Here is a 27,169-nt window from a genome sequence, read left to right as displayed (position 1 = left end):
AAAGAAACTATTTTGGCCCCCATTAGGTTATTTTAGGTCTATGGATATGCTTGGCATGTCCAGTGGGCTGCACAGAATATGAACATGGAGTACATGCATTATTGTAATAAATTTAATCATCTGATCCTATTGCTTTTTTCTATTTTTTTGCAGTTTTTTTGCAGCTTTAAGCTGTTCTTGCTCATCAGGGCTCTGTAGATATTGAATTCCATATACCAGTTTAAAAAGAAACACATTTACCATTTCTTTTGCTAATGAAATTTCTTCTCCTCCCATCCAACTTAGGAACATAACATTTTCTATAATTGGGCTGCAGCGTAGATTGCTGGTCTGCACATTTGGGAATAAGTTTCAGTACAAATGTGGTGTTTTGAGTTACTTGCAAAAAAAAATGTTGAAATTACGATGCTGTGAATTCTTAAATTATGCAATGATGACATTTGGAGTAACAATCCGATCTGTTAGCATTTTAAAAGCGAAATAAAGCCAAGAAATTTGTCATAAAGAGAGAAAGAAATGGATTTGAGTAATAAATCCCAGTGCTGCAGGGTGTGCCCTTGTAAATGATAAAAATGTTCACAAAGGTGATTGCCTGACATATTCTAGTCTTTAATAATCCATACACTGATGTAACATTCTGCTCTAGGTAACACAATGTAACTGCAATATAAAGAATATCTTGGAAAATCTTCTTTCCTATCATATTACCCAGAGTGGATGTTGTGTTTTTTTCAGAATGGATTATTTCTGCATACGCTGTACAGTATAATATTGTCCACAGGCCAACATGTATGTCGGGATCAGGGTCGAATGTGACTGAAATTCAGCCCGGTATTTTGGAAGCACCCAGGCCCCACACCCACCTTCTCTAGATTTGGGTCCCTATTACAAATATTACCCAGCTTGGAGGAAATAAGGATATACTACAAGACTAATATTTCCAATATTACTTCTATATAAGATTAAAAAATACCGCTACACCATGACTACATAATACCACCACATAGTGACAGAATGATCATTAAAGGGGTTGTACACCCCCAAGTAAATTTTCGGCAATTAGTAGGGCAGGCTGCCAAATCCTAGTAGTGTGTAATATACACACGCCATTAGGGTTTTGCTCTGCTTGCCGAGTTAAGCAGTTATCATTTTTGATCGCAAGTATGTGGTTTGCATCCCTGTGGTCACATGCCAACTAGGATCTCAGCCTCTTTGCTCAATTCTCTGTTCTAGTCGGCTCATGACCACAAGTGTAAGAATCGCATACTTGCAACGACATGACAACTGTTGGAACCGGCAAGTGGAGCCAAATTCTAGTGGTGTCTATATTACACACCATTAGGATGCTACTAGCTGCAGTGCCTGCCAACAACTTATTCAGGGATGTGCAACCAAGACCAATATTGGAATCACTAATGCAATATAATAGTCAAATAATACCTTTAGTCCTTAACTACAGATAACCAACATATACAGTATTGATAATATCGCCATACTAATATGATATGATGGCCCATAGCTCCGTAAACACATTATTATTACCCAAAGCCCCATGTACACGGTATGATGACCTACAGCCTCATATGTACAGTACTATGCCCCACAGCCCCATATGTACAGTATTATGCTCCATAGCCCTCCCTTTACACAGTATGATGGCCCACAGCCCCATGTATATAGTAATATACTCTATATCCCCATACATTTAGTATTATCACCCATAGCCTTGTATACACAGTTTGATGGCCCATAGCCCCTATACACAGTATGATGCCCCATAACCCCCTATATACAATATGATAACCCTTACACACAGTATGATATCCAATAGCCCCCTATACATAATATAATGGTCCCAATAGCCCCCTTGTAAGAAATATGATGCCACCACAACTCACCTATACACAATACAATTGCTCATAGCCTCCTATATACAGTAAAATGGCCCACACATCTCCCTATATACAGTATGATGGTTTTCCACAGCCTCTTATACACATTATGATGGTCCTCACAGCCCACTATATACAGTATGGTAGTCCCACACCCTGTATATACAGTATGATGATTTCCACAGTTCACTATATACAATATTATGGCCTAAATAAAGTATGATGCCACCACAGCTCCTGTGAGACCCATAATGATATATATATTTTTTTATTATACTCATCCAATCTTGGTTCCCCGTTGACTACAGCCTCTATCTTGTCTAGAAGTTGGCTGACGCAGATTATGTCGACTGTTGGAACAGCCCATCTGACCAAGTTACTACTTTGCCTAGGACGGTTATGGTATAGGTACAATTTGTACCATTACAGCCCTGTGTGAGTGAATCCTAAAGAGCTATGTACAGTATGTTTGACATTTTCCACGGCTTAAACTTTTCCAATGTCTTTACCTATTGGATATTTATGTATCTTCTTGGTTGGTAGACAAGGATTCATTTTTCATTGATGATCTAGTTTTTGGCTTTACCAGCCCCTTTTTGATGTCAGCATGATACGTATCACTGTTTCAATTGTTTTTGCTATAATAGTTTAGATTGCATGAATACGTGGCTATTTCCATTATATGAAGTACATCTTGTCCTCCTGTCCTGCTGCACCAACAATGTGCGAAACCTGTCTTAAATTTGAAATCTGGATATCCCAGAAGTCTTGGTGAAGACTGGTGAAGCCTTCCTGTGACCGTAAGGTCATATTTATATGTAGCAGATATTCTGCAGATTTTCCATCTGGATTTGCTGGTGGAAAATCCACAGCATATCTGTGAAATCATAATGGCAAAATCTGCATGCACTAGTTTTCCTACTGATCCATGATCAAAACCCCAAAATAATCTGTAAAGGATTTTTCCGTCACATGTGCATGTACCCTAAAGGCTTCTATACACATTAAATTATATGGATGGGTTCAGACTACAGTATAATGTGTATTTGGGCGCGTATAATGGTCAGGAGAGATGTCAATTGCTTGTGTCCAATTTCCGACTGCCGATTGCATTGCTGGTCAACTTGTCAGCCGGCAGCTTTCACATAGAGAACACAAGAGCTGAATGAATGCTCCTGTGTGTGGAAGGGACCACTGAGATGGCTCCAAGCCGAGTCATCGACCATTGTATTGTTCGATCAACAGCCATCTAATATGTATGGGCGGCTTTTGTGTAACTTTGGCAAAAAAAACCTTGAACACTTCCATTGTCTACATGACCGAAATGTTAATCTGTAGGATCTACACCTTGATTAGCAAATTTGCCTGCTATATATTTATATATATACAGTGTGTAGCAAGTTGTATCTTACTCTTCTTTTTTCTTTTTCAGTTTTTGGGGATAGCATTTCTTGGAGTCGGTCTATGGGCATGGAGTGAAAAGGTAAACTGAAAATACTATTATTGTGCTTCTTGTACCTTGTTATATATGAAAACAGACCTTGACATACTATTATGATGATATTCTCTAAAAAAAAGAAATTTCAATTCAGTAAAATCATGGTAGACAAATACCATATACATTTATATATGCTTGTCTTTAATTCGCTGATTGGATCACAAGTGAATGAATCTACAATAGAGAAAGATTTAGGAATAATTAGCCATGATAAAATGTATTACAGCACGAAAAGGCTAAGCTGCTGCACTCAGAGCTAACATGACAAGCTGCCACTACTTTTACACCCGTGTCTAACAGTATGATTGGTTTTACACCATTTTCTATCTAGATTTCCATAGGCGTCTTACTCCCCTCTCCCCAATGAGAGGACATGCACACTCAGCTGCCCATGCTTGTACTCGAGTGGACTAACAAGCATTCGACAGCAACAGCTCTCTTAGGTGTATTTTTATCTTTCATCGCTGAGTTGGGAATAACTCTTTCCGGGCTTCTACCAATGATGGTGGACTTACGGAAGAAGTCAAGAGCAGCTGAGTTTTGCTGTTTCCATAACTCTGAAAAAAATGAATGGAAACAGCGTAGCATGGCAATCAATGCTGTTTTCATATCTCCAAAGTCAAGGAAGAATATGGTTTTTATGGGAAGTATCCACTGTGGGATTTCTTCATAGTCAAATCCCCAGCAAAATCTGTAATGACAAAAAAAAGCTGTGAATTTATTTGCAGAAATGCTCTGTATTTGCTGCACATTTGCCCCTTTGAATTGCAAGTGTTATGATAGGCTACAAGCACTAAGGAAAGACAGGAGATCTGTCCCTACAATAGAACTAAGCCAGATCCCTACGTTGTAACGGGGAACCTGATCCTGCGATCAGACCCGCTAAAGTCCTCAGCTAGTCTGAACGAAGACCTATAGATGTGAGGGAGGGATCCCTACAAGAACTAGGGACTGGGAGAAAGATGGACACCTCCTAGCAGAAATTGTAGCAGTAAAAGACAAACACACAACATAGAACATAAAGGTCAAAAGACCTAGCTAAACTGACTGAGAAAGGTAACTAAGCACCAGGTTAGCTTAAGAGTAGAAATTACAATGAAGTCCAGCAAGACCAGGAGGGCGGAGCCGGATTAAATAGGCAAAAAGGTCATGTGACCAGCAAGATAGAAAAAACCTAACAGGAGAGTTCTAACAGCAAGGTTGAAAATCACAGCATAGCAATGCCTGTAAGTGTACACTGGAGATCTTTCCTATGGTTTTATTAGTGAACATGTAGGTAATTTATTTACAAAATGGAGAGAACCCCAAAAGAGACTCCTCTCTAACAAGCCATAAAACGTAACTTTTATTTCATATTTGATTAAAAACGCGTAGTGGTATATTAAGAAAGATCTTTGCCAGTGTCCCATCCCCTGATGACTCCGCACATGTGGTGAAACATGTTGGGGGGACTTGTGCTATGAGTACAGTTTGTCCTATTCTGCCATTTTATGAAGGCCGCTAAGTGTGTGTAGAAATACGAATACCACTATAAAATAGTAAAGGCAGATTAGGGACAAAGTTTTTATATACCCTTAGGCGTTTTTAATCAAATATGAAATAAAAGCTACGTTTTATGGCTTGTTAGAGAGGGGTCTCCGAGTCTCCCCATTTTGTAAATACATTATCAATATACCCCTTCCAGGCCATTGTTTTCCTCACAGTTTGTTATAACATGTAGGTAATTCCCATTTGAATGTGCCCTCGGTTGCCCCAGGTCCATTGTTTTCAATGTATTCTAATGCTTTATATAAGCTAGTATTATTTACTCTGTGCCTCATGACATCCTATTTTCCACCCAAAACCAGACAGAGCATTGCTCCATTCTGAATCTTGGATCTGGACAGCTAGCCAATACTTCGGTGTCTTAACACTCTTCAATCGTCTTCACAAGACCTCCATTCTCCTATGGCTAAAGAGAAGCCATGCCATTGATTATAAAGAAATACATCTCCATATTAAGACATTTAATAACTTACATGATAAATTCACGTATTTTATTGATTATTTTTGACGTCTAAGCATCTTACACTGTTTCACCAGCATCTACTTAAAGCACCACTCCAGTGTTTTTTTTATTGCACCGCTGGAGTGGTGCTTTAAATGTAATTCCTCTGTTCCCTGTCTCATACTCTCCTGTCGCCACCGTCATCGTTTTCCAGCATCGCTCTCATCGGTCTCCGACGAAAAGTGACCTGCCGGCAGCTCCAGCGTTTCATGGAGCTCGCTGGAGATTACTTTTCAACACTGATTCTGGCTCTCATAGAGTTGCATTGAGCTGTTGTGACGTAGCTTCTGACTTCTGGCCAGTCAGAAGTTACGGGCGCAAGATGACGCAGTGGGACCGGAGCGACATCGGTAAAAGGTGAAGCCGCTAGAAGGTGAGTGTAAGAACAGGGGCTTACATTTAAAGCGCCACTCCAGCGCTGGAAAAACAAACAAACACTGGAGTGGTGCTTTAATTCTTCGCTATAGGTTGTTCACATCACTTGCATACTTCATATCATTTTTCAGACCTGATTTTGAAATATTTTTGTAACTTGTTACCTCCACTTGGAGTGTTTCCAGTTCTTAGTTTCTTTAGTGTTTTTTTTTATAGATGTCTTACTTCATTGTATGCAGTGCTTTTCATTTCATTTTTTCTGGGGACATAGTTGCCCTATAATATATTTATCAAAATGAATAGTTGATAACCACCATGCAGCCACAGCAGCATCTGACATTCTCCTGCCTGGCCGCAATTGAAATTATGGCATTTCCAGCTCCAATGCACAAATACTTGACTTCTAGGTCAAGAGCTCCGTGTACCGTGGGATGTGTTCTTCACATTTTTGCAACTTTGTTCCTGCAGAAGGACGCAGCAGTTATTCCAGTCACAGTTCAAAGATTTTTCAACTCTACCATACTTTTTCTACAACCTTTAGGAGTTAACGACTCTATTTTTTAAATATCTTTTTGATTCAAGGTTAGTTCTCTTCAGACCTGGTTTTTATTGTATGCTTTTAACTGATTTTAGGAAAAAAAACCTTGTGTAAGAGTTTGACAACTACTGGGCTACTGTAATTCTACTTTACTTTTGACTCAATAAGGTTGCTTGCTTTCTTTCGCCTAACTTTTCTTTATACTACATTTCTGCCTCACTGACATTGTAAATGACAGCAAAGAACAGCTTTTATCTATAAGCCACAGGCAGCTAATGGATTTGGCCAAAAGGAGCAGATGGCACATGGCCCCATGGTAGTTGCCAATGTAATGACTCATTTCCACTTACACTATTCACTGCATTGGTGATGAAGTGCTTAGTCCATGCAATCAATGACCAGTGACCGTATGAAAGTTGGGTTATATATTGCTTCACCACAGTGTAATAAAGTTTACTCTTTTTTTGCTGGAACTCTCTGTAGTTTTATGGAAAATAATACATTTAAAGAGAACCTGTCTTCTCCAGAAACTATTTACTTGCAGATATAGGATGAATCTGTAGGCCTGCCTACCTTCTGGAGCAGTGTTAGCCTCACCTGCTGAGGTGGATTCAGCTCAGGGTGGACAAACAGACCTAGGGCTTTGACACAACAGGATGGAAGGCACGTGAAACAGTAGGACCCAGCCAACTGGTTATGTTGGATGGCAGACAAATAGGCGAGGCAAGAAATTATGGAAGCCACAGAATGAGGAGAACATGTATACTAAGGAGAACCAGTCTATTTTGCTACAAAATTATTTAAATTTTATTTAGAATAACATAAACAAAAATAAATAAAGACATAGATATTTGATACAGAATATGGTGGGTACATGTAAGAATCAATGATTAGATCCCTAGGTATGTGGGTTGAGGGTTTGGACCAGGATACAACTAAATTACTATGAGTCTAACATACCAATAATTGTCTTGATTACAAAAATATAGCTGTAAGGGACATACAGGTGCATCTCACTAAATTAGAATATCATCAAAAAGTTAAATTCAGTTCAATACAAAAAGTGAAACTCATATATTCTATAGAGTCATTACAAACAGAGTGATCTATTTCAAGTGTTTATTTCTGTTAATGTTGATGATTATGGCTTACAGCCAATGAAAACACAAAAGTCATTATCTCAGTAAATTAGAATACTTTATAACAACAGCTTGAAAAATAATTTTAACATCCAAAATTTTGGCCTACTGAAATGTATGTTCAGTAAATGCCCTCAATACTTGGTCGGGGCTCCTTTTGCATCAATTACTGCATCAATGTGGCGTGGCATGGAGGCGATCAGCCTGTGGCACTGCTGAGGTGTTATGGAAGTCCAGGTTGCTTTGATAGCAGCCTTCAGCTCGTCTGCATTGTTGGGTCTGGTGTCTCTCATCTTCCTCTTGACAATACCCCATAGATTCTCTATGGGGTTAAGGTCAGGCGAGTTTGCTGGCCCATCAAGCACAGTGATACTGTTATTTTTAAACCAGGTATTGGTACTTTTGGCAGTGTGGACACGGGCCAAGTCCTGCTGGAAAATGAAATTTCCATCTCCACAAAGCTTGTCAGCAGAGGGAAGCATGAAGTGCTCTAAAATTTCCTGGTAGACGGCTGCGCTGACTTTGGTCTTGATAAAACACAGTGGACCTACACCAGCAGATGACATGGCTCCCCAAACCATCACTGATTGTGGAAACTTCACACTAGACCTCAAGCAGCCTGGAATTTGGCCTCTCCACTCTTCCTCCAGACTCTGGGACCTTGATTTCCAAATGAAAATTGAAACTCTGGGACCATGTGGAGTGTGTCAATGACTGCCTTCTGGACATCTGTCAAGTCAGCAGTCTTCCCCATGATTGTGGAGCCTACTGAAACAGACGAAGGGACCTTTTAAACTCTTAGGAAGCCTTTGCAGGTGTTTTTTGTTAATTATTCTAATTTACTGAGATAATGACTTTTGTGTTTTCGTTGGCTGTAAGCCATGATCATCAACATTAACAGAAATAAACACTTGAAATAGATCACTCTGTGTGTAATGACTCTATATCATATATGAGTTTCACTTTTTGCATTGAAGAACTGAAATAAATTATCTTTTTAATGATATTCTAATTTAGTGAGATGCACCTGTAGTAATCTATTTCCTCATAGATGCAAGAACCCATATATTGCTGTCTGGATTGAGAACATAAATAACTGTAGTATAGAGGGTTACTAGTTACAGATTTCCTATATGTCAGAGCTTATATACAGACAAAGTATGTAAGACATGAGTGAGTTTATGAAAGGTATTTACCCATTGCATGTCCTGTCCGCATCTCAGTCGTGTTCCTCAGCTCGCGTTTCGTGTTAATGTCCCTTCCTCAGGGGAATGAGGAGAACAGCTGAATAGTAAAATAGCAGGTCTGAAGCAGATATGGATGTAGATGGCAATATGGCAACAGGAGAAGCTGGATATTTCTGGACATTGAGTCCACACTCACATACAGGGATGTGTCCAACTAGCCCTGCAGCTACTTCCAGTCATTGGGGCGGTTCAGAGCACTGCTACAGCCACTGCTTACTATAAAGTAGGCACGATGGAATCACTCCCCTATACATTAATTGACAGCTTGTTCTGCACTCAAATGCTGCAGCCTGTCAATCAATGTGCCAAAGAGGTATTACAGTAAGCTCGCTGTGAGCAGTGACTGTCACAGCTACCTGCACCATCCAGGTGACTGAAAGGGAGAATATAACTTTATTTTTTCGATCTGTAGCCATTTATTCAGTAAGGCAGCCAGACATAATTGAAACACAATTTACCTGCATATTACCCCTATATCTGCATGTAAATAACATTTCTGGAGGTGACAGGTTCCCTTTAAATACAAAATGGAGGAAATTCTATAAGATTCTGTTGTTTAAGACGTCTCAGTTATTTTAAGCAGCAATTCACACTGACAGGATAAAGAATCTTTATTCTGTTTTAATCAGGAAAGGGAATTGCTTCTAGCTTATAAAACAGAAAAGTCTACCTAACATCTTCTTGTATTATTGTCTTACAAAAACATGTAATAATCATATGTCCACAAAGTATTAGGAAAAGCTCAAAACAGATTATTAACAAAAAACAAATCTAAAGACAAAGATGGGAAAAGTATATCACATGAGGTAATATCTAGTGATGAGGGAGCACTAAAATGCTCGGGTGCTCGTTGCTCAGGTCGAACACATTGGAATACTCGGGTGCTCGGTCCGAGCAACGAGCCCAGTGTAAGTCTATGGGAAACTCAAGCACTCTTCCGGCGGCTCCGCCCGGCGGTCTGCAGAGGGCCTAAAAATTGCCAAAATCGATAGTAACAGTGCTGAAATGACATGGGAATAGCATGGGGAAGACCCCTGGAAGCATTTCTGACTCCCAGGTCACTCCTGTCAACAACGTTGTCAGAGGTATTACGCCACTTTTACGGACTCACAATAAAACATACAAAAACGAAACCAAAATGGATTTTCCTGGGAAATATGTTAAGGAACATCCTTTCCAGGGTAATGACTATATATGACTCGCCCCCTGGGCCGTGGGGCACGCGGATCCGGGCGATAGGGAGATGCTGGGAGTAGTAGTGGCGGCCCGGTCCCGCGGCTCAGGGTGGTCAGACCAATGGTAGTCTGCTACGTGCTTCAGATAATGTCCGACTACGCCACCCGTGGATTGCGGTTATTAGGAACCGCCGCTGCAAGGCAGTCCGCTGGGGCCGATGACGTGTGCAGCTGGGATGGTGTGACTCCCCACGGGAAGAGTGCGTCCCCAGAGCAGTGTAGTGGATGGTGGGGGGGATGGTGGTGAGAGTCCCAGTACCGGTAGTGCTGGAGGCGCGAAGGAGCACACAGACAACAAGTTACAGTCCAGGGTCTTTACTCACAGTTCATTTGTTCCGGGTCACTTCTGTCAGCAGTGACCGCCCGAGCCACGCTGCGTCCACCAGGTGTGGGGCTCGGTCAACTCCCAGGCAGTTCAGGAGCATGGCACAGGACCCCCTTTAATCCTTTCTCTGGCCTGCCTCACCAGTGACCCACTTTTGTCCAGCTGCCGTGGACTTGTGCGGTTAATCGTGGGCCCCGTCCTCCGCTGTCTTATATGGTGCCTTCCTAGCAGGTTTGATGAGGTGTCGCACCAATAGATGATCCCGACGACCGGTCTTTGGCTGAGGGTTGTTTCTCCTCCACCAACTTGGGATCCGGTACCCTTAATCTGGCTGACCCTGCACCCTGGATTCTCATGGGTTCTTAGGGTCCCTTCCACCTTCTTGTTCCTGAGCCCTTCTGTTTCTCTGTCTCTCCTTCTCTTTCTTTCCTGTTCTGTTCCTTTCTGTTCCTTTCTCTTGGAGCTGAGATGAGCCAGAATCTCAGCTCCCCTTCACCTCCTCCTCGGCCTCTCACTAGGCCCTTCTGGAGTAGAGCTCCTACAGAGCCTCTACTCCCTGTCTTCTCCTCTGGCTGAACTAACCCAGAACTAAGATGGTGCCCACCTTTTATACCTCCCTCTGACCATGAGCCCAGGTGACCAGCATCCAATGGGCTCCTTCCTACGCTCAGGAACCAACCCCTATCTGCTCCTACAGCACTGGGTGTTCCACCCCCCTCCCCACTCCAGGCAGGGACATAGTCGGTCGTGCCTGCACTTATGTCTAGTGGGAGCACCGTTGAGCTGTCCCTCGGAAATGGGGTGTGTGTGCTGTATGCAGCTAACTGAGCCCTGGTCCATACTCCATCCTTACCTGGGAGTGGAATATCACACCTCTGGTCTGAGGTGCAATACCCCTGTAGCGGCCGAACCCTCGGGGCGCTACATATATATAAGGCAAAATAAATATCCAAAAACAAAAATGCTCCTCCACACCTTGGGCTTTGTTCACACATAGCGTTTTTGATGCGTTTTTGCACTTTTGCATTGCTTTCAAAGGTGAAAAATACATTTACCTGTAAATGTCATTTTAACATTTTACAACTTTATCTGTCCATGTAGTGTGTGAGACATGATCAGACACATCCTGATTTATTTATGAAGGAGGGACTCTGAAAGTCACTATTGTTAGAAGGCCATTAGCGGGTTCCCTATAGTGCTATAGCGTATGCAGTGACTGTAACGGCTGCCTAAATTTTGGAAAAACCCCAATAGCAATTTGAAGGCACATAGAGGAAGGCCTAAGTAACAAAATGGTCCCATTATAGCTGGCTATGCTGTGTTGTTCCCATTACTAAGGAGCGGGTTCCCTATACTGCTATTGCATATGCAGTAACTCTAAGGCCTGCCAATAATGTGGAAAAACCCCAACACACCTTTGAAAACACATAGGGGGCCTGATTTAAAAAAAAAATTTCCATTATTATGGAGCGGTTCTGCTATACAGTGATTGCGTATGCAGTGACTGCAATGGCTGCCTAATTTTGGGAAAACCCCAATATCAATTTGAAGACACATAGAGGAGGGCCTCAGTTAAAAAAATGATCCCATTATAAAGGAGCGGTTCTGCTATACAGTTATTGCTTACGCAGTGACTGAAAGGGCTGCGTAAATTTTGGAAAAACTCCAATACCAATTTGAAGACACATAGAGGAGGGCCTAAGTAAAAAAATGTTCCCATTATAAAGGCGTGCGTCTCCTATACTGGTAATGCCCATGCAGTGACTGCAAGGGCTGCCAAAAATTAGGGCGCACTTCAATACCCTTTTGAAGAGACATAGAGGAGGGCCTCAGTAAAAAAAAAATGTTCCCATTATAAAGGAGCGGGTCTCCTATACTGTTATTTCGTATGCAGTCACGGCAAGGGCTGGCAAAAAAATGGACGCACTACAATACCCCTTTGAAGAGACGTAGAGGACGTCGTCATGAAAAAAAATGTTACCATTATTAAGGAATCTGCCTCTAATACTGGCAATGCCCATGCACTAAGTGCATGGGCTAAAAAACATTTACCCCTGGGGAGTATACATGAACATACTGCATATCATACAGAATGTTAGAGTTAGGCCTCTAAAAAAAATTCCTACGGGCATCATGAACTCCCTTAAAAACATTATGTGGGTGTTGCATCACGGTCACCCTGGTGATATGGTGGTGGAGGATGAGGAGAAGGAGGAGGACAACAGAAAATAGGCAAAATAAGGAAGCGTATACCCATGTCTGGGTGTGAAGAGGTGCATGGGAATAGACCTCCCAAAAAAAGACACTGGATTTGAGTTTATGTTACGCTGCTATCATCCGGTAATGTTGAGAAGTCTGGCCCAATCCAGCCCTTGTTCATTTTGATAAGAGTCAGCCTATCGGCATTTTCAGTTGACAGGTGGGTGCGCCTATCAGATATAATGCCCCCGGCGGCGCTAAAAACCCACTCTGACAAAACACTAGCGGCAGGGAAGATCAGGACCTCCAAGGCGTAGAGAGCCAGTTCTTGCCACGTGTCCAGCTTAGATATCCAATAATTATAAGTAACAGTGGAATCACGGAGGACATTGGTATGGTCGGCAAGGCACTCATTCGGAATCTTCCCAAACTTTTCCCTCCTTGTCAGAATACCCCGCGCAACAGGGCCTGTATGTTGAGAGGATCTGAGAAAACTGTCCCACACCTTTGACAGTGTTCCCCTGCCTCTGCTGCATCGTATTTGTGTCTCCTTCTCCTGTACTCCTTGATTGTCCAAGGAACTGTGACCTCTGCCGCCAGCGTTTTCAGATGTTTTTTTTTTCTAATAATTCCGCAACAAGGACCTTCTGGTACTGCAACATTTTACTTGACCTCTCCGCCACTGTAATGAGAGATAGAAAGTTCTCCTTGTAGCATGGGTCTAGAAGTGTGACCAACTAGTAATTACTGTCGGCCAAAATGCATACAACGCAAGGGTCACAGGAAAGGCAGCGGAACATAAAGTCAGCCATGTGTGCCCGACTGCCAACAGCCAAGTCTTTGCTGTCGTGAACAAGAGGGCAATTGTCCATGCTCTCCTCCTCCTCCTCATTCTCCCTTTCCTCTGGCCATCCATGCTGAACAGACGGTATGAATGTGGTGTGGGTAGTACCGACTGTAGAGCAGGAAACCAACTCCTGTTCCTCCTCATCCTCTTTCTCCTCCTCCCCATTACCACCCAATCTGCGTTTGGATGAGATGAGGCTGGGCTGTGTGGCATCACCCTGTATTATTCCTTGCTCCATCTCATCGTGCTGCGCATGCAACACCTCCTCTTTAATTGCGAGCAGTGAGCGTTTCAGAAGACAGAAGCGGGATGGTGACACTAATTATGGTGTCATCACCGCTCACCATCTTGGTGGAGTCCTCAAAGTTTTGGAGGATGACACAGATGTCTGACATTCATGCCCACTCCTCAGTTCTTATGTGCTTACCTGAATTCCGACGGGCGTGTTGAACCTGGTACTCAACAACTGCTCTTTGCTGCTCACAAATCCTTCCTAACATCTGCAAGGTTGACTTCCAACGCGTGGTGAGATCGCATACCAGTTGGTGAGCTGGAAGCTGCAAACGGTGCTGAAGCACAGCGAGGGCGGCGGAAGCTGAAGGTGACTTTCTGAAATGGGCACACACGCGGCTTACTTTGATAAGCAGATCAGGCAGACCCAGGTAGGTTTTGAGAAACCGCTGAACCACTAGGTTGAGCACATGGGCCAGGCATTGTACGTGTGTGAGGTTGCCTAGCTTCAGAGCCGCCACCAAGTTCTGGCCATTGTCACACATGACCATGCCTGGCTGTAGGTTCAGCGTTGACAGCCACAGATCTGTCTGCTCTGTTACAGCTGTCAACAACTCTTCAGAGGTGTGCGGTTTGTCCCCTAAGCATATTAGCTTCAGCAGTGCCTGTTGCTGCTTGGCCGAGGCAGAGCTGCGGTGCTTTCTCCTTCCGACTGATGTCATTTCGGAGATGGAGGCTGAAGAGGCTGAGGAGGAGAAGGTTCAGGAGCTGTAGAATGCGGGGGGCAGCCCTGATTGACCCAGGGCGCGCAATCCTCGGCGTCGGGAGGACGTGTTCCGTCCCAAGGTCTGACTGGGTCCCGGATTCCACTTCTTTAACCCAGTCTGCCGTCAGTGAGATGTATCGTCCCTGCCCACAAGCACTTGTCCACATGTCCGTGGTTAGGTGGACCTTCCCAGTAGCTGAGTTGTTGAGGGCACAGCTAATGTTCTGGGACACGTGCTTGTGTAATGCTGGGACGGCACTCCTGGAGAAATAGTGGCGACTGGGGACCGAATACCGAGGGACGGCCGCCGCCATTAGGTTGCGGAAAGTTTCTGTCTCAACGAGCCTAAAAGGCAACATATCGAGTGCAAGCATTTGAGAAATGGGTGAGCTTAGTAGTATGGGCTGGGGCGCGTTGGCTGCCTATTTGCGCTTATGTTCCAAGGACTGGGGTAGGGACAGCTGAACGCTGTGCTGGAACAAGGACATGGACGTGGCTGCTGATGGTGGTAGCTGCGAGTGCGCAACGACAGCTGCAGGGCGGGAGGCATCTTCGCATGCGCCATGGACAGGGGATTGGCATGCACGCACAACAGCAGAACAAGCAGTGTTGTCACCCACAGACACTGTTTCTGGACCCTGGCGATGGGCCCACCTAGTCGGGTGCTTTGCTGTCATGTGCCTGAGCATGATGGTGGTGATCAGGCTGGTAGTTTTGCTGCCCCTGCTGATGCTGGCCTGGCAGATGTTGCAAATGGCCTTTTTGGGGTTATCTGGACAGTCTTTAAAAAACAACCAGACTCGGGAAGACCTAACAGCTGTACTGGCAACTTGCGCCGTGTTGGTGTTCCGGGGAGCAGTTCACCGCTTTGTGTCTGTGGCCACCACACTGTTTGTTCCTGCCGTTGTGGTGCTACGCCTCCCTCCGACTGTGTGCTGCTGTCCTCGCTCTGCATGTCACCTTGCCAGGTTGGCACAGTGACTTCATTGTCCACCACCTTGTCTTCCACTTCCACACCCTGGTCCTCCTCCTGACTTTCTAGCAATTGTGTCTCATCATCATCCACCTCTTGTTACAGTAATTGGTTGCTCAAATATTTGGGCATTGCTACATGCAATATCTTCTTGCCCCTCTTGTATCTGGCCGGACGAAAGGCCTGAATCTTTAAATGGAAAGGTGAACAGCTATTTGGAATGTCCAAGTGTAATATCAGTTGTCTCCGGGTACTCGGCATGGTGGGAGGAAGGAGGAATATGTGGTTCAGACTCACGGCTACTGATACTTGACCGTGTGGAAGACAAGTTGGTGGTGGTAGTGGTGGCAAAGTGACTAGAAGCATTATCTGCTATCCAACCAACAACCTTTTAACACTGCTCTGGGTTCAATAGTGGTGTTCTGCGGTCCCCTAGTAATTGGGACAGGAAGGTAGGGTAACATGATATGGATGCTTGTTGTGGCACAATTTCAGCTTGCCCATGGCCTCGGCCTCTGCATGCACCATCACCATCACGTCCACTTCTCCGTCCCTTGCCACGCACCTTTACCATTTTAAATGGAGTGTAATATTTGGCACGCTCCACAAAATGTCTCGAATCATTACCGCAGTAATATGCGATGACGTGTGACGACCATGGTTTTAGGCTGTGGCCTTGTAGTATAGTATTGGTCAGCGATCAAGTGTGAATAGGTTCAATAAAACACAGATGGCTAACTTTGAATGGAGTGGAATATTTGGCACGCTCCACAAAATGTTACGATTATTACCGAAGTAATATGCGATCATGTCTGAAGACTGCAGTTTTAGGTTGTGGCCTTGTAGTATAGTATTGGTCAGCATCCAAGTGTGAGTAGGTTCAATAAAACACAGATGGCTAACTTTAAATGGAGTGGAATATTTGGCACACTCCACAAAATGTCACTATTATTACCGCAGTAATATGCGATCACATGTGATATGATGTAAAAGTTTCTCTGCTTACACAGTACAGCAATGTGAATAAAATAAAAAAATATCTGCCTGTATTCTGCTAACAAGCAAATGGAGCAGTAAAATGGAGTACTGTATTGCCTTGAAAGCAAATAATCAGGATTAACAGCAAAAAAAAAAAATAGCCCTGATATGTAGAGCTATGTAGATATGTAACAGCAGCAGCAGACGGAACGTGCAATGGACCCTATTGTGCTGTATACACTGTCACAAACCCTGCCGAACTCCTGCTATCACCAGTAATATATGCAGCTGGATTAGACCTCAGAAGGACTGTTAGTTCAGATGGATATATAGATATGTTGTGGAATACCTATACTAACTAATAAACAAGCAAATCTCTCCCTGACTCAGCAGCAGCTCTCCCTACACTGCCTGTTTCTGGGGTACACTGTGACGAGCATAGGGTCACCAGGTCTTCTATAGACCTGATGACGCTATGCGGAGAGCCAATCACTGTAATGCCACAACCAACATGGCTACGGCATTGCAGTGAGTGGCAGGCAATCCCTGCATGTTCATTGGCTCTCTAAAGAGCGCCAAACATGCGGGGAGGGGACCCGAGCATCCCGGAAATACTCGAGGAGCGCCGAGCATGTCGAGAAGTGAGATGCTCGAGCGTGTACCGAGCACGCTCGCTCATCACTTGTAATGTCCCAAAAAGTAATACATACAGTATCAATCAAAAGACCCACCACGTCAAACGAATGTATCACAAAAGCTCTGTCCCTGAAAATCACAGTTTATCCTGGTCAGATAAGCACAACATTGTGTTGAGCATTATACTTTGCTGTCTAGACGGGGTCAGAATGAATAGCAGGGGGGTTTATTGACCTACTATTGTTCTGCTGGAAGCTTAAGAGAAAGAATCTATAATATAACCCGGGATGCGTCCCTCTGTCCGAAGCCTCTACAGACTGCGCAAGCGCGAAGCGCCTGCGCAGTCTGGCTCCAGACAGAAGACCGCATCCCTTACAGGTAAGAGGAGTGTATGGCGCCGGAGATCGCGGTATGCGTAGTCACTGAACGCATACCGCGATCTCCGGCGCCATAAGGACAGACTTACCTGACCCGGAGGAGTGTTGCCGCGGCGCCTCTGTTCTGGCCGGAGGCTTACTGTGGCGTCGGAATCAGAGCATGCGCATAGCTTGCTATCCGGCGCCATTTTACTGAAGAGACATTTGCACTGTGTCTTCAACAAAATGGCGCCGGACAGAGCGGTATGGGCACGCGCATACTCCGGCGCCACACTCCTCCCCCGGCCTCCGGTAGAACGGGACGCTGCTCTGGAGCACAGGGAAGAAAGGTGAGTAGAAGTGTTTTTTTTTTGTGTGTGCGCAGCGTGATGGGGATGAGGGGCCATGCATACTAGGATTGGGGGATGAGGGGTATCATGCGTACCAGGATAGGGATGAGGGGAACCATGCTTTCCAGGATAGGGGTGAGGAGGCCATACATAGCAGGATACGGATGAGGGGCGCCATACATACCAGGATAGGGATGGGGAGGCCGTACATACCAGGATACGGATGAGGGGCCATACATACCAGGATAGGGGGATGAGGGGTACCATGCATACCAGGATAGGGATGATGGGGTGCCATGCTTACCAGGATAGGGATGAGGGGTACCATGCTTACCAGGATATGGATGAGGGGCCATATATACCAGGATAGAGATGAGGAGGCCATACATACCAGGATACGGATGAGGGGCCATACATACCAGGATTGGGCTATGAGGGGTACCATCCTTACCAGGATAGGGATGAGGGGCCATACATAGCAGGATAGGGATGAGGGGCCATACATACAAGGATAGGGATGAGGGATGCCATACATACCAGGATTGGGGATGAGGGGTACCATGCATACCAGGATTGGGGATGAGGGGGTACCATGCATACCAGGATTAGGTATGAGAGGGTACCATGCATACCAGGATTGGGGATGAGGGGGTACCATGCATACCAGGATTGGTGATGAGGGGTACCATGCATACCAGGATATGGATGAGGGGCCATGCATACCAGGATAGGGATGAGGGGGTACCATGCATACCAGGATACGGATGAGGGGGTCCATGCATACCAGGATTGGGGATGATGGGGTACCATGCATACCAGGATTGGGGGATGAGGAGTCCATACATACCAAGATAGGGATGAGGAGTGCCATACATACCAGAATAGGGATGAGGGGTGCTATACATGCCAGGTTAGGGATTAGGGGTCATGCATACCAGGATTGGGAATGAGGGGGTGCCATGAATACCAGGATAAGGCAGGATAAAGATGAGTGCCATACATACCAGGATTCGGGATGAGGGGGGCCATACATACCAGGATAGGGATGAGGGGTGCCATGCATGCAAGGATAGGGATGAGGGGTGCCATGCATACCAGGATAGGGGATGAGGGGTGCCATACCTACCAGGATTGGGGATGAGTGGTGCCATGCATACCAGGATAAGCATGAAGGGTGCCATGCATACCAGGATTGGGGATGAGGGGGTACCATGCATACCAGGATTGGGGATGAGGGGGTACCATGCATACCAGGATTGGGGATGAGGGGGTACAATGCATACCAGGATTGGAGATAAGGGGGTACCATGCATACCAGGATTGGGGATCAGGGGGTACAATGCATGCCAGGATTGGGGATCAGGGGGTACCATGCATGCGAGGATTGGGGATCAGGGGGTACCATGCATGCGAGGATTGGGGATGAGGGGGTACCATGCATACCAGGATTGGGGATGAGGGGGTACCATGCATACCAGGATTGGGGATGAGGGGTACCATGCATACCAGGATAGGGATGAGGGGTGCCATGCATACCAGGATTGGGGATGAGTGGTGCCATGCATACCATGATAAGCATGAGGGGTGCCATGCATATCAGGATAGGGGATGAGGGGTGCCATGCATACCAGGATAGGGGATGAGGGGTGCCATGCATACCAGAATAGGGATGAGGGGTGCCATACATACCAGTTTAGGGATGAGGGGCCATGCATACCAGGATTGGGGATGAGGGGCTTCCATGCATACCAGGATAAGGATGAGGAGTGCCATACATACCAGGATTGGGGATGAGGGGTGCCATGCATACCAGGATTGGGGATGAGGGGTGCCATGCATACCAGGATTGGGGATGAGTGGTGCCATGCATACCAGGATAAGCATGAGGGGTGCCATGCATACCAGGATAGGGGATGAGGGGTGCCATGCATTCCAGGATTGGGGATGAGGGGTGCCATGCATACCAGGATTGGGGATGAGTGGTGCCATGCATACCAGGATAAGCATGAGGGGTGCCATGCATACCAGGATAGGGGATGAGGGGTGCCATGCATACCAGGATTGAGGATGTCCGAAGCCTCTATAGACTGCGCAAGCGCGAATGGATGTGCAGTGTCGGAATCGGCGCATGCGCATAACGCGCTATCCGGCGCCATTTTAGTGAATACACATTGGCGCTGGTATGGGGGCAGCGCATAACAGGGTATGGGCAGCACATAACAGGATGGGGCAGCACATAACAGGATGGGGACTGCACATAACAGGATGGGGGTTGCACATAACTGGATGGGGGATGCACGTAACAGGATGGGGGATGCACGTAACAGGATGGGAGCGGCACGTAACAGGATGGGGGAGCATGTACAGTGGGGGAAATAAATATTTGATCCCTTGCTGTTTTTGTAAGTTTGCCCACTGCAAAGACATGAACAGTCTATAATTTTAAGAGTAGGTGAATTTTAACATTGCGAGATAGAATATCCCAAAAAAATCAAGAAAATCATATTGTATAAATAAAATAAATTTATTTGCATTTTGCAGTGAGAAATAAGTCTTTGATCCCTCTGGCAAACAGCACTTAATACTTGGTGGCAAAACCCTTGTTGGCAAGCACAGCAGTCTGACGTTCTTTGTAGTTGATGATGAGGGTTGTGCACATGTCAGGAGGAATTTTTGTCCACTCCTCTTTGCAGATCATCTCTAAATCATTAAGATTTTGAGGTTGTCGCTTGGCAACTCGGAGCTTCAACTCCCTCCATAAGTTTTCTATGGGATTAAGGTCTGGAGACTGACTAGGCCACTCCATGACCTAACTGTACTTCTTTTTGAGCCACTCCTTTGTTGCCCTGGCTGTATGTTTTGGGTCATTGTCTTGCTGGAAGACCCAGCCATGACCCATTTTCAATGCTCTTACTGAGGGAAGGAGGTTGTTGAAAAAAATTTGCGATACATGACCCCATCCATCTTCCCTTCAGTACGGTGCAGTCGTCATATCCCCTTTGCAGAAAAGCACCCCCGAAGTATAATATTTCCCCCACCATGCTTCATGGTTGGGACGATGTTCTTAGGGTTGTACTCATTCTTCTTCTTCCTCCAAACACGGCGAGTTGAGTTAATGCCAAAGAGCTCATTTTTTGTCTCATCTGACCACAGCACCTTCTCACAATAACTCACAGAATCATTCAGTTGTTCATTGGCAAACTTCAGACGGGCCTGCACATGTGCCTTCTTGAGCAGGGGGACCTTGCGGGCACTGCAGGATTTTAAACCTTTAAGGCATAATGTATTACCAATGGTTTCCTTGGTGACTGTGGTCCCAGCTGCCTGGAGATCATTAACAAGTTCCCCCCGTGTAGTTTTAGGCTGATCTCTCACCTTCCTCATGATCAAGGATAGGATGAGATTTTGCATGGTGCCCCAGATCGATGTCGATTGACAGTCATTTTGTATTTCTTCCATTTTCTTACTATTGCACCAACTGTTGTCTCCTTCTCACCCAGCATCTTACTTAAGGCTTTGTAGCCCATTCCAGCTTTGTGCAGGTCTATGATCTTGTCCCTGACATCCTTAGAAAGCTCTTTGGTCTTGCCCATGTTGTAGAGGTTAGAGTCTGACTGATTGAGTCTGTGGACAGGAGTCTTTTATACAGGTGACTATGTAAGACAGCTGTCTTTAATGCAGGTAATGAGTTGATTAGGAGCATCTAACTGGTCTGTAGGAGCCAGAACTATGGTTTGTCGGGGATCAAATACTTATTTCTCACTGCAAAATACAAATAAATTTATCGAATTTATACAATGTGATTTATTTGATTTTTTTGGGGGATATTCTATCTTTCAATGTTAAAATTAACCTACCCTTAAAATTATAGACTGTTCATGTCTTTGTCAGTGGGCAAACTTACAAAAACAGCAAGGGATCAAATACTTATTTCCCCCACTCTACCAATAAAAATGCTCGCCACCCAGGCATAGAACAGGTTCAATAGCTAGTAGATATATAATACACAAAGACAAAGCTATGTATCCACCTCTCTCGTCACTCCTGGCCTCTGATCGATAACGCACAGATTTGTGCCGTGATGTCCCGTTAATACATATTGTTCAGAAAATAATAAACTTTCCACTAAGGATTATTTTGCTTTCAAAGGCAGGCATATATAGGAAACTATTTATTTTAGTTTAGTTTAAAGAGCAGAGAAAACTCCAACAAAATATCACATGCATATATGGTCTACGAGGGCTGAATCACTGAATTCTTCCTGTAGTTAGGGAAAGAGATTGCTTATCATAGTCAATCAATGTCCCATCATCAATAACTCAACTGTACTTTTATAATTATTTTGGTAGAACAGCTCACAAGAAAATAAAAAAAAAATTACAATCTGACTAAAAGATCATCAAAATATATTTGCATTTTTGACACATTAAAAAAACCCTCTTAACCATTTCAGCGTCGCTGTCCTGTGTGCTCACTTTGCAGGAATATTTCTCCATTCAATAAATTCACAATTGGTTCTCTTACAAAGTGGGCAAGAACAAAATTACATTTCCATTCCAGTCTAGTCAGATCAGGTACCACTAATGTAAAGAGAAGAAAAATCGACGTTTTGTATTTAGCAGAAACCTAAGAAGATGGAGTAAGTTAAAATGAAAGGCCTTCATGAAATGCATAGTCTGCCTGGCACAAGGTTGTGTCTATGCCATGAATCACATTTAGCACAGGGAGCAGCCTGCAGCAATGGCTCAGAATAAAATGTATTTGCAGTATGTCCACTATTTTCCTATCAACCCCGAGCTATTTTGAATCAATGCAGTTGTACTCTGTTATATCTTTTATATTTGATGCTGTGTATTTATATATATATATAAATATATATATATATTTATATATGTATATATTTTATACAGTAAATATATTGTACAGTAAATATATATATATTTATATTTTACAGTATATAATATACTTTTTGGGGGTTTCTTTGCAATTAAAGCATACTGAATCTATTGGTAAACAAGTCATAATCCTACATAAGGCTGCTGTACATATTATATGTAGTGCGACCAGAAGAGTTGTGTATCACCTGCATATTTGTATTCAAGCAGTAATGGACTGGAGTGCAACATTTTGCAAGCTGTTGTTATAAAGTATTCTAATTTACTGAGATAATGACTTTTGTGTTTTCATTGGCTGTAAGCCATAATCATCAACATTAACAGAAATAAACACTTGAAATAGATCACTCTGTTTGTAATGACTCTATATAATATAGGAGTTTCATTTTTTGTATAGAAGAACTGAAATAAATTAACTTTTTGATGATACTCTAATTTAGTGAGATGCACCTGTATGTTACGTTGATAATAAACTGGATAGTTTGTTAAATGGATAATGAGATATCGCCTTTGTTTGTACACAGTGAATTAAGTGTATTGTATCAGCTACTGTTCATATCAGGAGGTTTGGGGTCCACCAGGTGATTCACCTGTTCCCCTGTGGGCCAGTCCGAGCCTGTATTGAAGCTACATATGTGTTTTTTTTTCCATGTTTGTGTGTATAGGTGGGCTTAAAGGTTTTTTTTCCACGAACAAAGTTAATTTTAATCAACATTTTAATCAATAGATCTTTGAATCATAATAAGTTCCACAATTAGATGTGATTAAAAAAATGTCCCTGTGCTGAGATAATCTTATAAATGTGCTCCTGCTGTGTACTATGTAATGGTTGTGTATGACCGTACAGGGACATGGTCTGATCATACCACAGCTCCTGGGCAGGGGAGGAAGCAAAAGAGTATACAGACATTACAGCATGGAACCGCAGATGATACTTTCTTTGAAGTAAAATATTGTTTAAAAACCGGCAGGGAAAGGTTTTATCTTACAGAAAGAATCAGCTGTGATCCCCTGCTGTATAATCTCTGTATGCTCTTTTGTGTCCTCCCCTGCCCAGGAGCTGTGGTATGATCAGACCATGTCCCTGTACGGTCATACACAACCATTACACAGGACACAGCAGGGGCACATTTATAAGATTATCTCAGCACAGGGACATTTTTTTAACACACCCAATTGTGGAAATTATTAGTATTCAAAGATCTATTAATTAAAATGTACTTTTGTTCCTGGGAAAACCCCTTTAAGTGTTTTACACTAAATAAAAGATAATTTTGGAGCTTGAGGAGGTTTCTAAAGACTATTTATTTAACAGAATATGTAATTACTTCTCTGCCTTCTCTAAGTGTAATTAGAGATATACCATAAGCAAATGGGTCACAACTTTATATGATTATGGTGCAATATGACTTTGTATGCATGTACAGTATGTTTATATATACATTACTTTGTCAGTTTAACCATGTGCACAGTGCATTAATATATCAGGTTATACTTTGAAGGTTGCCATCCTGGACTCACTAAGTGTTACAGAAATAGTAGTTCACTGACACCAGCACCATGCATTTAAAATAATTTATTTAGAAACATGCTCTATATAGAAAGAGGAGATGCTATCATCACTCTGTGCCCTTGGTAGAAGTGCATTTTATCTAAATGCATGGTACCTACCGTGAAACATGGTGGTGGCAGTGTCCTTATTTGATGCTGCATGAATGGTGCTTGTGTTGGGGAGATACATTTCCTTGTTGGTATCATGAATTCACAGATGTACAGTTCTGTATTTAAAAAGACCATTACTCTGTGCTCTTGGTAGATGTGTACTTTTCCAACATGATAATGATCCAAAATGCACATCTGTTGTATTTCTCAAGAAGAACAGAGTGAAAGTGATTCAGGGGACAAGTGTGTCTCCCTATCTGAACCCAATCAAACACCTCTGATGGGGGGAAGTATAGCATCACTCTGTAGAATGGAAAAAATAGATGTTGCAATTATGTCACCAACTTTTTCATTCCATGCCTAGAAGACTTGGTCCTTAAAAATCATGGAGGTCATACAAAATACTAGATGTAGTAATTTTTGATGTGGGGCGTATTCATTTTTGCATCATCTAATTTGAGTAAACCTGAAGATTTTGTGATGAAAGTTATATCATTAACCTTACTTTCATGCTGTGTGTTTAAAAAATGCTCTATGGCATTCAGTCTTGTCAAAATTTTGGAAATTGTTCTTGTGTTCAGTGAGATATTGATTAAAATATTACTTTTCAATTATTCTGAGCACTGTATATTAGGAACAAATTTTACCTATTTTTTAAATATCATGACTAGTATGTTTATTCAATTAAATAATACATCATCTTAAAATTTAGCTATGTGTTGCAGTGAACTATGTTCTCTGGTATATTGAGACCTTGTTTCAATTGCTAAATCTGTATTCTCCCTTAGAAGTGGCATGGAGAACCACAGGTTGGCGACAACTCTAGAGTTTCTTCATGAGTCAATCTTATTGTCTTCGTTATTAACCTATCCTTCCTTTTGCACAAATAAAAATAGAAAAGCAGCACTCACCAGATCTTCATGGCTAAAAGTCCTTTGTTCCAAATTATATGGACATTGTTAGAATAGCATGCGGCATGCAGGTAAAACACGAGAAGTTAGCAGGGGGAGAGCTGCTTTTCTATTTTTCTTTGTGCAATACTTGTCTAAATTTCAGCATATGCACCACCGATTAGGATCTGAGAAAGTTGCTTATACCTGGAATCACTTGAAAAGGCGTTGTGGATCTGGTGCCATTATACTCCTGCTTTCTATTGAACTACCCTTCCTTTTACTTCTGTTTTCTTTTATTTGCTCGTATACTGAAAAGCCATAAGATCTCAGGTCAGTGGTTGCCACATTTTCATGAGATAGTACCATGTCAAGGTACTTCAGCTATTAATGTTACAGCATTTAGGACTATTTTAAAGAGGCAATGTGGGCTTAAAAAATGTGTGTGTTTTATTTAAAAAACAGAGTTATTTTTGACCATAGTGTGTCTGGTTCAGCATTCAAGTTAGTGGGGCTAAGCTGAAATACCAGACCGAGTCCATGAACAAGTGTGGCACTAAAAAAGAAAACTAAAACTTTCTCTAATCTTGGAAACCCCTAAAAAGATTTTAAGCTTGGTTTAGTTACTAAACTAAACGTAGTTACTCACGTGTCCTGGCTCCAGTGCCAAGCTTTGCTTCTTTCCACTATGGCCTGTTCCCTCTGTACTAACCTGTTACCTCTGTACTAGTTGGGCATCTCAATAAGTACCAATGATTAGACTTATCTTCCTCTTGACTGCTGCAGCAAGATGTCTAATTATCTTGCATGCAAATCATGTCTGCAATGTATCAACCATCTAATATTTTAAAATTCAATCCAACAATTCCTGTCATATTGCACTTTTAGCTCTGCTGTGTTCAGTTATATTAACAAGTTTTTCTCTGCCATCCTGATGCTGTACACATTTGCTATTCTACTATTCCAGTGAGTAACCACATCTCTGCAAGCAAGTTAGCAGTTTGCCTATAAGACTCTGATATTCCTGGGTATAACTTCACTTCTGCAAACAAAACACCAGTTTAGTTATGCATCTGGTCCTCACTGATGTCCTATGGCAAGTCCATCTCAACTGCATCACGGCTTCCTGTCCATGCTGCTCAGTTTGACCTACGGCTTGGATAATAAGCCTAACCAAGTGAGCCCTTAATGATAAGTAGTTTGAGATATAAAACAAAAAAGGGTTTTTTTGGAATGCAAAATGACATGAAAACAGGGAAATGTACTTTTCTTTAATAATAATGTATTTAGAAATGATAGTTGGAAATGTTACATTGTAACACCCCTGAAAGCACATAAGACTTACACGTGCTCAAAGATTGCTTGAACCTACAAAAGGCTGGTCACAGCCCAGAGATTATAGAATTTACAGCTGTGGTAGGAATCACAGAAGAAATGGCTGGTTATTTTTTGATGGATTTTTTAAAGCTTTTTTTTTTAAGATGAATTCATTCAGTATATAGTAGAACAAACCAATTTACACTACCGTTTAAAAGTTTAGGGTCACCCAGACAATTTTGTGTTTTCCATGAAAACTCATACTTTCATTTATCAACTTTTATCAATGAGTTGCAAAATGAATAGAAAATATAGTCCAGACATTAATAAGGTTAGAAATAATGATTTTTATTTGAAAGAATAATTTTCTCCTTCAAACTTTGCATTCTAGCTGTTAATTTGCTGAGGTAATCTTGAGAAATTTCACCCCATGCTTCCTGAAGCCCTTCCCACAAGTTGGATTGGCTTGATGGGCACTTTTTGCGTACCATATGGTCAAGCTGCTCCTACAACAGCTCAATGGGGTTCAGATCTGGTGACTGCGCTGGCCACTCCATTACAGATAGAATACCAGCTGCCTGCTTCTTCCCTAAATAGTTCATGCATAATTTGGAGGTGTGCTTTGGGTCATTGTCCTGTTGTAGGATGAAATTGGCTCCAATCAAACGCTGTCTACAGGGTATGGCATGGCGTTGCAAAATGGAGTGATAGCCTTCCTTATTCAAAATCCCATTTACCTTGTACAAATCTCCCACTTTACCAACACCAAAGCA

The 27,169-nt window shown here is 43.0% G+C and overlaps 1 protein-coding gene across 2 annotated transcripts in view; it reads left to right on the top strand.

Moving 5' to 3' along the window:
* LOC141153517 (tetraspanin-5) overlaps positions 1 to 27,169 on the top strand; it is a 215,835-nt gene that overhangs the window by 145,192 nt on the left and 43,474 nt on the right. For both annotated transcript variants that reach the window (XM_073638404.1, XM_073638397.1), the window contains exon 2: positions 3,325 to 3,375. In XM_073638404.1, the coding sequence (XP_073494505.1) occupies positions 3,325 to 3,375 (51 nt within the window). The remainder of the gene's footprint in view (positions 1 to 3,324; positions 3,376 to 27,169) is intronic.

Source organism: Phyllobates terribilis, unplaced genomic scaffold (assembly GCF_046119375.1).
Source record: "Phyllobates terribilis strain yellow unplaced genomic scaffold, ASM4611937v1 Scaffold_1__5_contigs__length_1240528914, whole genome shotgun sequence".
Lineage (NCBI taxonomy): Eukaryota > Metazoa > Chordata > Amphibia > Anura > Dendrobatidae > Phyllobates > Phyllobates terribilis.
This window is presented reverse-complemented; position numbering and strand designations above follow the sequence as displayed.